Source organism: Furipterus horrens, unplaced genomic scaffold, assembly GCF_987537825.1.
Source record: "Furipterus horrens unplaced genomic scaffold, mFurHor1.1.pri manual_scaffold_7, whole genome shotgun sequence".
In the NCBI taxonomy this organism is placed as follows: Eukaryota; Metazoa; Chordata; class Mammalia; order Chiroptera; family Furipteridae; genus Furipterus; species Furipterus horrens.
Window position 1 is genome coordinate 137,291,998 of NW_028327177.1, and position 13,230 is coordinate 137,305,227.

The following is a 13,230-nucleotide window of genomic DNA, read 5'->3' on the forward strand; positions in this document are numbered from 1 at the left end:
AGAGCATATGAAATCGGGGGCACTCCAGCAGTCACCCTGTGCGGTTTAAGGGAAGGGTGTGTGTAGTGTTCCAAGGTAGTTTTCTCCCCCCCCCCCAAAAAAAAAGATAAAATCATGACTCTCCTATAGACGTAAAAATGGGCGTGTGTTACAGATTTTATGTCTGTCATCAGGCAGACTTTAGAGCCACCAGCTCAGAGGGGAAGTCCAAAGAACGGGCGCGTGAACGACTCAGGAACCTTGAAATGCACGTGCAGATGGCTGCGAGCTGGCTTCTCCCCATGCGGGGGCGCGGGAAGTCAGCTGAAACTCTACGGGGCCGAATTTGCACGGCGATAGGTCGCCGTTTTGCACTGCTACCACCGACCGCTCACGTCATTGTAAAAACGTTGTAAAACAGGCCCCGCAGGATCAGAATCAGTTCGTGCAAAAGGGCGACTCCTACCGCATCGTTATCCGCGGAAGCCCAGCGTTCCCCCTACAAGGGCAGTGAGACAAAACATGGCCAACGCTCAGGAACCGCACCACAGAGCGGGAGATAGCACACGGAAGGGTCTGCACTTGGTTAGCTTTTAGTCTTCGAGCAAAGGGGGTTGTTGTGGTCCCACCGGGAAACGCCAGGATACCGCCTCCCACGGGGCACGGCCCGGCAGCGGCTGGGAGCGAGGCCCAACCAGCACAAAGATGGAGGGATGCACACGCGTCGGGAGGCTGATGCCGTCCGTCCGTCAGTCTGAGGGCCGGCGCCAACGCCGTGGCCGACGAACACGGAAAGTGGCATCAGAGATGACGTGGGTGAGGGGATGAGGTGGTGAGGCGCGTTGTCTCTGAGCGTTTGTCGGCTCCCGGCTCAGCCCGCTGGGGGATGGCGGTGCCCCCTCAGCTCACGAGGAGCGAGCTGTGAGGAGAGAGGCCGCGTTTTGCACATCCGGGCACTGCGGTGCCTACGGAACAGCCGAGGGAACACCCCGGAAGGGCAGAGGGAACGGGACCGCCGGAGGCTCAGGGTGGGGCTGGGAGCCACTGGCTGGCGGTGGTGTTCGTGAGCGGCCAGGCACACGGGGCAGCAGTGGGATAAGAGCCCCGAAAGGCCCCGAAAGGCCCCGAAACGTTCAGGCCAAGCTGAAGGCGCCTCAGGGACCTCAGGCAGCACCTGCTGAAATGAAGCCCAAGAGGACACTGACGGCTCTTCCGCACGTTGTGCCCCCCACCGTTGCCCCACCCCGGCCCGGCTGCCCACTTCCGCTTCCGGTCGGCCCTAGGCGGTGGATGATGCGGAGCATGCAGAAGGGCGTCCGTGCCCGGACGGCGAGAGCAGCCCTCGCGCGGGCGGTGGGCTCCTCAGCCGGCCGGGCGGAGGGCAGGGGGCGGATGCGGCGGCCACGGCCCTCAGTCCCCACGACGTCCTCTGGGCATGAAGGCGGTGCGCGAGGCCTGAGGAAGCGAGGGCGGCGGCCAGAGCCAGGCGAGGCGGGAGTCTGCGGCCCTGAAGCCGGGGGCCGTGAGGAGAGCAGACAAAAGAGGAGAATGGTGTCCCGAGCGTCAGAGGGAGAGGCAGTGGAAAGTGACACGTCAGGTGAGGTGTCCGGGGCTGGGAAGGCCGCAGCGAGGTGGGGTGTGGCAGTGCAAGTAGGCGGGGAGGGCCTTTGCACCTGCGGGATCAGGACGGCTTAGAAGCAGAGAAGGAGGGGGAGCTCCCCTTGCAATCGGGAAGACAGAAAGAAAGCACCCCTGGGTGCCTTTGCACCTCCGCGCCCTCCATCTTTGTTTTACCATTAGTGCTGAACTTCGGACAGCGTGGGCTTTAGTGATGACCCAGAGAGAGGTAAAAACAGGCGGTTGCCCCGTTAGGAGCTCCTGGTCGGGATTCCCGTAAAAGGGATTCCTATTAGTAATCCGTTTGGGCTCATGTGAAATGACCATGATGCTAGAGGCTTATTCAGGTTATTAAACTGGCTTAGAATTTATACATGTTCGTGTGCAGTTTCTTAACAGAAATGAGGGAAGTTTCAGGGAAATAAAAATGAATGGCATAATGTTTTTAAATTTTAAGTGGCATTGCTTTTTCCTCCTCAACATAAACTCTTTTCTGGTATGTTTTGTTGTTTTTGATCAGTCAAGGAAAAAAGAAAAGTTACTGGAGGCTCAAGTGATGATCCACAGCCAGGGACTGACCTGGTAAGAAAGGAATCTTTAACCAGTTCGGAATCTTTTCAGACAGTGGAGTGCGGTGAATTTCGAAGTGCAGCTGTCTTGCAGTCTTTGGGTAAGGAAGTTTTGGTAGATGGTATTAAAAGAAGAACTCGAATTAAAAAACTCAAAAACTTAGAAAGTCCACCTTTCAGAATAACTGAAAATCAGGCTACACAAAATACAAAGGTTGAATGCCAAGATGAACTGTACAAGAATACATGGAAATATTCTTGTAACAGCTTGTCACCTGAAGCAGAAAATAATTCCATTTTAAAATTACATGATTACAGTTGTTACCCCCATGTCAAGGATTGTAATGAGGAAAATAACTTTACATGTAAACCTGATGCTGGATGTGTTCATGTACCAGAAGATTTCTCGGAGTTAAAGAAAGAAACCCCTAGGAGTCTTTCGCATAAGAGTGACGCAAATAATATTCCTCAGCTTTCAAAAACTGAAGAAAACCTAATGGGAGTAAACAAATTATTCCTTGAAGAAACTGATTTATACCAAAGTAAAAGTAATGGCTTGCTTCTCTACCTTCAAAGTGAAAAAAATGAATACTCAGTAGAGGAGAGCAATGTCAGGAGAAAACCCAGGAAAAGAATGAAGATGTTTGAAAAAGGAGGTGAAATGGTTATCAAGATGAACTTCTCTAATGTGTGTAACAAGTCTGAGTTGCTGTTACAAGAAAACCAAATGGGTGCTGAAGGTAGAGAAGCAGAAACTTTAAAAATTTTGAGAGAAGTAAACCATGATACATTCTCTCCAATGGATCATTTATCAAATCTCCCAGAAACTGAAGGAAAAAACAAAAGTCCTGAGCATCATGTAAATACTGTGTTTCAGAAAACCCTTGAGCCACATTTGAAAGAAGAAACAAAGAATGTTTTCGAGCTCTTAGGATGTGTAAGCATGGAGCCAGAAGAATATTTTAAGTCAGTGAAAAGTTCAACAGTGAAATCACCTAGTGATTGCCATTCTATTGAAAAGAGATCATGGGAGGACTTAAGAAATGAAGCTGAAGAATCAGAGTTCAGCTGCCACAGAACAATTCCAATGACGGGTAAAAGAACTTGGCCTTGTTATTCATGTGCTAGAGTATCTGCTGAGTGTTGGAAAAAGACTTCCAAGCCAAAATCAAATTACTCTCTTCCTGGGTCTGGGGAAAGTTTTAGGCAAGATGATTTTCTTAAACACCGAACAAATCAAATTCACTTAACTGACTCCAGATTATTACAAAATGTCATGAAAGAAACAAACAGTGACTCTTCAAGTGAAGAAAAATTGGATTCTAATTTAAATTGGTTGTCTTCAGTCTCTGAAGTAGTCTCTACTATAGAACCTACTTTAAAGGTTATAAAGGAACCTATAATCAAAGATGATAAAAAGATGAAGTCCGAGGAACAGAGCAGAAGTGGGTCAGAGGTAGTTTCTAATACAACTGAAGATACCCAGTTAAATAATGTGACTCAAAACTTAATAGGAAGTAAAAAAAAGGATAGAGAAACTTTAACAAAAGTTAGTTTGACAGTGGCTTCCCATCATGGCCAGAAAGCAAATAACTCTACAGGCAGAACTATTCACCGAAAACCATGTATTGCTAAGCCGACACCTGTGGTTCCAGACTTGGTTAAAATATTGAACACAGGACGGCTGACTAATTTTAAAATTCCTTTACTTAAGAATAAAACAGAAAAAGGAACAGAAATAAATGCCAAGTCATCGGAGAGAAACGGATGTAGTAGTCCCTTGGAGATTCTTGACAAATTATCTGGGGCAGAGATAAGACAGAATAGGAGTAAAGAGAACATCTCTACAATAACTTCAGGACCTCAATCTTTGAACATACAAAATAGTGTCACTCCAGTGCAAGGTAGTTCTGACTCATATTGCAATAAAAATTCCTGTAATTTTTCTTCAAGTTTCTTAAAGCAAGGTAATAATAATAAACCTTCTAACCACATCTCTGAACCAGGCAATATTGTTTCTAATAAGAAAGCTGTTTCTCTCACAGTTGAAAATAATACGTTTTTTTGTGATCCTGGGTGTATAGAGAAAAGTCCTGCCTTCTGCTCTAATGAACAAGAAACATTCAAACAAGTTTCCTCTGAAGTTAGTGGTGGAAAAACAACTAAGAACTTTTCAGATATTAAAGTTATTCCAGATATCCTTAAAGCATATGAAGATGATGTCCTCTTAATTGATGTAATTCAAGATGACCCAGACCTCTTTGGAGTCTCCAATGAAGGTGAGCTCTCGTTTACTTCAGAGGTCCCCCTGATAAGCCAGGAGCCCAGTCTTGCTGAAGAGCACCAATCAACAGACTCCAAGCCCGTGGAACTTCCTGAAAAAAAAGAACTAAGAGATAACTTAAGGTATGCATGTTCAAGTATGCCTCTTGGTACTTGAGGGGGTTTCAAAAGTACTTTCTGCTCTTAGGTGTCACTAATTTATTTAGTGATCATTGAAGCTCCATTATGTTTTTAACCCACTTATTAAATATAACATAACATACTATTGCTGGGAAATTTCATTATGCTAAAACTTATAGTTTAAATAAAAGTTACATATGTGTTAGAAATTATAATGGAGCAGATTAACTGTCAAAAATTAAAATGGTGATTTAGTAAATGGCTTTTTAAATTACAGAGATTGCTTCCTTCAAAGTCAAATTTATTTTCATGTGTTCTTTAATTATTGTCAATATGCAGATATACTTTTATTTCAGCCAAGTTACTTATTAAGAATAGTGCTGTGTATTTTAACCCATTTTCTGTGACTTCTTTGTTAGATAAAAAATTTACTTTTGAGGGAACAGAGAAGTCTTGCAAAAGTCTTGGAAAAGTTTATTTGAAGTAATTCGAACTTGAAAGTAGAATTGGAAGTTAAACTAATTTTCAGAAAAGAGAATAAAATTTAAAGTCATGGTTTTAAATGATTATTTAGTCCCTGATGAGGGCAGGTTTGCCTGGTACAACTTTAAATGGAGGCAGGTAGTAGTCTTGAGCTACTCTGAGTTGGCCCAAATATTCTTTTATAATATGTTATATTTTACTAAATTTATATAATTCTTCAAGCTCTACGTTATATTTGTATATTACAATAGTTGAGTATTGTAATGTTCTGTCAACAGACTCAAAAGGAAATATGAAACACTTTCCACGAAGTTCAGTGGTACATGACTTAAATTTCTCTGGTATTCATAAAGTTTAGTTATTTTTATGATACCATATTCTTCTTGATGTTCTTAGTGTTACAAGAATTTGTAATTTATCACCACATAGAGTACTTTCTATGTGTCAAATGGAGGTCTAGGAGCTTTATCTATTCATTATTTTTAATGATGTAAGGAAGTAGGATGATAATCTGCCCATTTTGAAAATGGAAAAATGAAAATGAGTGATTAAGAGCTTGACCATTGTAGTCTAACCTAGGTTTTTGAATCTTTTCTTTGCCACTTTACAGCTATATGATCTTTTTATACTCTGGTTTCTCTTCAGATCGTATAAATCTTTCGCCTTTTAATAGATATGTGATCTTTTAGGCAGATTATTTTACCTTATCTGTAAAAAGGGAAGCTACTTGCTTCAGGACTGTGAGGATTAAATAAAAGAATGAATGGGAACTTTTTTTTAATATGGCACGGGTGAATAGTAACGGCTCAATAAACGGTCTTGAAGATTATTTTAACTCTTATATACCATGTTTCCTTTGAGGAATACAAAGGGAAATTAGAGTAAATCCTGCATTCAAGAGCAAACATTTCTGTTAGCTAACAAGATGTCAACAATGAGCTGTAGTCAAAGATACAGAAATGTCATGAATTGGGCAGGTAGTTTGTTTTTTATTCTCTTGTTGTTTTAGAATAATGGCTGATTTTGTAAAAATGATACATGTTCATTACATTAAATTGTAAAAGGGACAGAATTCCACCACCCCAAATTAATTGCTAACAATTTGTGTGCACCATTCCAAACATCTGTCTAGGCATATACCTGAATATAATTTTAGAACAATTGGATCGTGCTATTTTTTAGTAATAGCATTTAATTTTATTTACACTTAACTGGGTGGAGGGGAGATTGAAATGAAACTAAAGGAATTCCTGAATCAATACACTTCTCTTTTTTTTCTGAGAGTTTAGTCTTTTTTAAAAAGATTTTACTTATTTATTTTTAGAGAGAAGAAAAAGGAGAAAGAAAGAGAGGGAGAGAAACATCGATGTGTGTGTTTCCCTCTCGTGCACCCCCAACTGGGGACCTGGTTCACAGGCTGGCACTCAAATCCGCTGAGCCACACCAGCCAGAGCTCAATATACTTTTTTACCACAAGAAGTTAGTTCCTAAAAGGCTCTCTCAAGTTAATAAAAAGTTTATAAGTTTGAGTTTTGTTACGACTTTTAAAAATTATGTTCTAACTTCAGACAGCAGCATTTGCTTTCCTGATATGAAAAAATAAACATGCAATACACATTCAGTTTTTCTCCCAGTCTTGCCCCCCACATTTTTGTTAAAGTATTTTGTTTCATATTGGTAAACCTTGTGCCAATTACATTATCTTCAATAATCTGAGTTTCCAAAGACACTTACTCTTAGTTCTGTATTTAAATTGATTTAATCCTTGCCACCAGTCCTTTTTACTGTCCTTTAATCATGACTATTTTAATTCATTTCTTAGTTGGCTAGATTTCAGAGCAATTTTTTTTTTTTTCAAGAATGGTTCATGATTGCTGCGTTCCCTAGGATCTTGGCTACATAGAATGACTCTTGTCTAAGAGCAAATTGAGTATAACTTTCTTAGTTTACATTTTTCCTCCTTGCTGTTTCCACAATATGTCATGTATCCTTTTGCATATGTTTCTTTATCTAGAAGTCCTTTTCTCTTCATTAAGTTATCCTTCAAATCACATCTGAGATGTTTTTCTGCAAACTTGTTCCAATAGTTCTCTTGGCATGTATCTCAGTATATTTTGTCTGCTTGCATGTGAGCCGCCCACTATACTGGAAGTTCCTAGAGAAGTGAGGCATCTTCATTTGGGTCTCCCTCATGTCTAGCCAGGAGGATGGTAAATACTGAGTATATGGAAAGCAACTAGACGTACATGGGCCTTGTTCTCACAGCGCTTTTAGTCTATCAAGGGAGGCAAATAACTAAGCAACTATAATAAAATATGATACAAGTGCAAGATACTAAAGGTGTCCTGGTCAAAGTGTCATTTAAGATGAACACTAAATGATAGGTAGAACTGTGCTAATAGGTGAAGAAAAGTGAGTAGAATTTTGTCATAGAAGGAGTAGCCTGTAATGAAGACCGACAGGGAAGAGCAGGTCACAACTGAAAAACAGAAGTAACAAGCAATGAAGCTACAGAATGTGCAGAAATCTCAGCCATGGAGGGTTTTACAAATAGAATGACCATAGAATGTATCTTCTGAATTGAAAAACTTTTGAGATGGAAATGAGGAGGTATTAATAATTAATGTACTAGGATAACAGGCATAAACAGACCATCCTAGATAAACTAGAATTCGTGGCGAGTTTGAACTTTATCCTAAGAGATATAGGGACTCACTGAAGGACTTTTAAGTGGTGAGAGAATCTGGTTAGATTTACATTTTAAAACTCATAGCTCTGTTTTGGAGACAAAATTGGCAGGGAGCTATTGTAATGTTTAAATCAAAAGGACATGATGATTTCAAACAGAAGTGGGAGTGGATTTGGGAGCTTTAGGAAGTATAGATTGATTAATTACATAGGGTGAGGCCAGAGATAGGAGTTAGGGATGATAACCTGGTTTCTTTTATTTCAAAAAGGGGTATTACAATTCTCTGGTGCAAAGGGACAGGATTGGGGAAAGGGTGCCAGTCATGGGGTCAAATTTAGACATGTTGAGTTGGAGAGACCTTTGAAATAATGAAATGAAATGTTCAAATAGACAGATATGAGTCTGAAGAGGTATGAGTTAGGAAAGAACATACATTGAGGGAAAAATATTTCGTGTTTTCCGAAGACCTTGAAGAATGGTGCATATAAAATGTTCAGTTTTTCTTTTTCTTGGCTATTTAGGATAGGTTTAATAAAACCCATTTATTAAATGAATAAATGGTGAGATTATGGGTGTCTGTTATGTTTTATTCTATGTACTTTTACATATTTTGATGTAAATTTTCAAAAATGGAATAGTATTTGGCCATTTGTTTTTGAGTGGCTCCTATAGATGTGGTTTTCATTTGCTGAGCCTGTGCTATTGGCTTTAAGAACATTTTATCTCATTTAATCCTCACAGTAACCTCGTGAGTAGGTGGTATTCTCATTTTACAGATATGATTAGACTCAAAGAAGTGAAATAATTTTGCCACAGTTAACAGAAAGTGGTAGAACAATATCTAAACCCGGGTTGGTCTAACTCTGATCTTCATAGCTTTAACCTTAGGACCACACGTTGTCTTCAGAGACCACAAAAATAAAACAAAATAAAAAATAACCTCAAAACTGTTCTCAAACCACCTTTCTTTCACATTGGCAATAAGACATACATGCACATACTTGAGAGTAGAAGTTGAACATGAGCTTGTATTGGTGCAATACTTGAAAAAAAATTTTAATGCTTGGTATAAGTCATCAGATTCTCTCTGAGTGACAAAGTTTGAATGGCAGCATCGCTAACAACTGAAGCACATGGAATTAAAGAACCAAATTAGGAATCTACTTGCTTGTACTGGGTTCTGAGTCCCTGTATAGTTCTCTGTCCTTGGAGGACCTGAGCCTGATGTTCACCAGCTGCTAAAGCAGTATTATATCATGTTTAGAGAAGTAGATAGTTCTGCATAGACTATGTTAAAGCTCTGTTTGCTTTATAATAGAGTAATCCTTGTTCTGGATCCTGGATCGACAAAGTCAGAGATTTGTGCTTCCTTGCCAGCAGGTAAAATTTCACATTTTCAGAATATACAATATCAAAGTATCTGTTCATACCTTCATTCGGGCCTAATCAAAATAAATTCATTAAGATATGAAGCTTTTCATTTTAGTCTGTTAAACATATGTTTTATAATTTGTCAATTTTTTTCACTTTTAATTGCCTGGTTGGCAGATTAGATTTTGAAAAATTTTTTTTGATCATTTAATAAACTTTGTTAGACATTATCTACAAAATATAAATAATTGACTTTAGCAACTTTTCTAGTCTTATTTTGAAATTAAATCTGAGTTCTTTTTAAAAATTTTTATAATTAACCTCTAAGTTATAGGTTTAAATACCTAGGTCTTTAGAGGAAATAATTGAATTTGAAAGTTAATTTTACTTTGACTTCCAAGTTTTAAAAATATACTAAAAATAGATGTGATTAAGAAAGATTCTTAAATTTATCTTGATATGTCTCAATTTTGTTTTACTGCCTGTTCTTTTTATACCATATAATAGAGTTATTTAATAAAGAGGAATAATTGTTAATTTGATGAAAACTCTACTTCATATTTTTTCACATTGGACTTTTTTAAAAGACTCTCAATTCTAACTCATTTTTAGAATAATCTTTGAATGACTTGGTTATTTTGTCGTTTGTAGTTTGTACAGTTGGATATTATTTCTTTTCAGCAAATGAGATAAAACATGATTTTAAAGATGCAAACACTTCCTTACGAGAAGTTATTAATAAGACCTCTCAAAATGAAAAACTGGGAGACTTCAGTGAACACATCAAAACTTCAGACTTGGATGAAAAGGTACTAGGGGATCTTTGGCATTTTCTTTTTTATCTAAACAGTAGTACAATAATACAGAAATTCATCATAACAGTGTCATCAGATGACAAGTGTAACTGCTTTTTATTGACTAAAAGAATCATATTATTCTGGCCGTGGGATATATTGCTTAATGTTTTGCATAAGCTCAGTAATGCGGTTTTGGGAACTTTAGAGTATAAATAGGTTGATTTATAGGACATAGGACTGACTTACCACTTTTCTGCCTTTATATATGGTTTTCTGTGTATTTTTAGAAATGCTTTCTTACTAGTTTTATACTTACATATGTATACGAGGAAGAACCCCAAAATAATAGGAATTATGTTCTGAAGTGCAGGCCTCTTGTAGTACAGGCTTCCCCCGCTGACTGTGTGTTCTAGGAACCCATCTGTATCAATGTACCATCTGGCGTTGTTGTGAGAGGCTTCATTCAGCCTCAGTGAAATTTTTTTTGAAGACTCAAAGCGTTTGTCCATTTCATGATGGGTGATTTAAGAATGCACTTGCCGATACCCCACTGAGTGGCCATTTTTGACCAAAAAACGGCCTGACCCCTGTGCCCCACCCTCCTGTTCACCCAGTCTCATCCCAGGCGACTGTTTCTTTGTTTGTTTCCTGGGGTGAAAAAAGCCCTCAAAGGGAAATGTTTTGCCAGTGTGGAAGAGGTGAAACAAAAAATGGCAGAAGCACTAAAATGCATCAAAATCAAAGTTCAAAAACTGTTTTGAGCACTGGGAAAAAGCCTTGATAGATGTGTTGCATCAAATGGAGAGTACTTTGAAGGTAACTGAAGTTTAAACATGTAAGAATAAATATACAGTTGTTTTATAAATAAATTCCATTTTGGGGTGTCCCTCCTTGTATATATTTTATTTATGTATATAAGTACATATGAATACATACATATATACAAACATATATATACACTCATATAGTCTTTTCCAGAGACTTTGTTTTTCCTTTTTTCTGTGTATCAGTTGTAGTCTGAATTCATATGTAACAATTTTTAGGTTTACCGTGGTAGCAATTTCTTAATGATTCTAGTTTTGAGCCCTAGATAGTTAAAATGCTAGTGTACTTTATATTTTTAACTTTTCATTTTGAAATAATTATAGATTCACAGGAAGTTGCAAAAGTAATACAGAGAGGATCTCTCTACCCTTCACATAGTTTTCCCATGATTACATCTTAAAGTAAAATACCAAAAACAAGAATTTGATAGTGCAGTGAGTGTGTGTGTATATAGTTCTGTGTATTTTATTAAGTGTGCAGATTTTTTATAGCTACCACTGCAATCAAGATAATTATTTCATCATTGCAAAGATCTCCCATATGTTATCCCTTAGTTACACCTCCCTTACTACCCCTTACATCCCTACCATTAACATGTTTTCCATCTCTGTAATTTTGGTATTTTGCTATTTTTGACAACCACTAATTCGTTCTCCATTTCTGTAATTTTGTCATTTCAAAAATATTTTATAAATGGAATCATACAGTATAGAACCTCTTTAGATGGGTTTTTTTTTCACCCAGTGTAATCCTCTGGATATTCACTACGTTTGTTGTATGCATCAATAGTTTGTTCATTTTTCCTGGCTGCTGTGGCTCAGTGCAAACCAAGTGTCACTGGTTCAATTCCCGGTCAGCGCACATGACTAGGTTGCACGCCAGGTCCCCAGTTAGGGTGCGTGAGAGGCAACTGCACATTGATGTTTCTCTTCGTCTCTTTTTCCTTTCCCCTCTCTCTTAAAACAGATAAATAAAGTAAAGTAAAAAAAAAAAATAGTTCATTGTTATTGCTTAATAAGAGTCCATGATATGGCTTACCACAGTTGATTTAGCTATACACTCTTTAAAGGCTATCCGAGCTGTTTCCAGTTTGGGGCTATTACAAATAAAACTGATAAACATTTGTGTATGAGTTTTTGTGTGAACCTAATTTTTAATTACTTTGGGATAGATGCCCAGGTCTGCAGTTGCTGGACTGTATGATAATTGCATGCTTAGGTTTTAACTTGGGTGCATGCACTCACCCTCCAGATTACTCCCCTGTGGTAGCAGGCAGCTAAAGAATCTTTGCTCAGTTCTTTTAGCTGGGCTGTTCAGAGCCTCCCTCAAATACGTATAGTTCAGGGGTTAGCTAGAGATTTGGACTAAGTTTGTAAACAGATTTTAGGGTTTCCTATCTCCTTTCCAGAATTCTCAGCTTCACTTCCCAGTTTCTGACTTTGCTCTAACTCTGTGTTCTGGTTCTTTATGTCAGTAGGGCAAACTTTTGTACTTCCCAAGTAGTTCCAGCTAGGGCCTGCTTCAGAAATAAAGACATAAAAACAACATTTACCCAGTGCCAGTTCCTATTTCCAAGTGTAGACTTCCCTCCAGATTCTGCCTGTTTTCCTGCCTTTTCAGTGTTTTCAGACAGATTTTTAAAATATTTTATTCAGGGTTTATAGTTGTTACCTTCAGTAGGATTAGCCCAGTGAGAGATACTCTGCTATTTCTCAGAGTGGACCTATTGTGTATTCTTTTTAATTTTATACAAAGAGTAGTATACCATTCTTTATCTTGCTTTTTGAAACTTAATATATAGTAAAGATTATTTCTTTTCAATGTACGTAATGATGCCTTATTTTTATAATAGTATAATTATCCACTGTGTGAATATACTTTATTCAGTGAGTCCCACTATATCATGATGGACACTGGTTTGTTCCCATTTTTTGCAATTTAAATATTACTACAATATGGTGTTTTACATAAGTGCAGGAATTTTGGGATTAATTTTTAGAAGTAGGATTGTCAGTAGTTTGCTTCGATTTATACTTCCAACACCACTGAATGAGAATGCCAGTTTTCTCCCTACACACTCGCCAACACAGTATTAAATTTTTCTCTTTTGTTTGTCTTTCTATATTTACAACTGAGTTTTAGTTTTATTTCTTTTTCTCTTATGTGTCTAAGTATCTTTTAGTATGTTCAAAAGCCATTTATGGTTTTTTTCTGTGAACTTTATGTCCTTTGCCATTTTTCTTCTGGGATTGTGATTTTTTTTTTTATTGATAGGAACTCTTTATATATTAAACATATTGTTCTTTGTCTTATGTGGCCATAATTTTTTCTGTTTTTCATTAGTGTTTTGACTTGGTTTAGGAGCTTTTCACCTTGAAGAAGCTGTTTATTTTTATTTGGTCAAATTATCATTTTAAGATGTATTATAAATCTAAAACATTTCTGGCTGTTCTTATATTCTAAGAGTACTTTAAGCTCCCATTGTAGTTGTTTAAAT

General features: G+C 38.2%; 1 protein-coding gene across 1 annotated transcript in view; it reads left to right on the forward strand.

Annotated features, from left to right (window-relative positions):
- Positions 1-1,371: 1,371 nt before the first annotated feature.
- TOPAZ1 (testis and ovary specific TOPAZ 1) overlaps positions 1,372-13,230 on the forward strand; it is a 44,037-nt gene continuing 32,178 nt past the window's right edge. Inside the window, 5 exon segments of the mRNA XM_090284579.1 lie at positions 1,372-1,611; positions 1,614-1,725; positions 2,117-4,571; positions 9,059-9,120; positions 9,793-9,920. Of these exon segments, the coding sequence (XP_090140705.1) occupies positions 1,372-1,611; positions 1,614-1,725; positions 2,117-4,571; positions 9,059-9,120; positions 9,793-9,920 (2,997 nt within the window).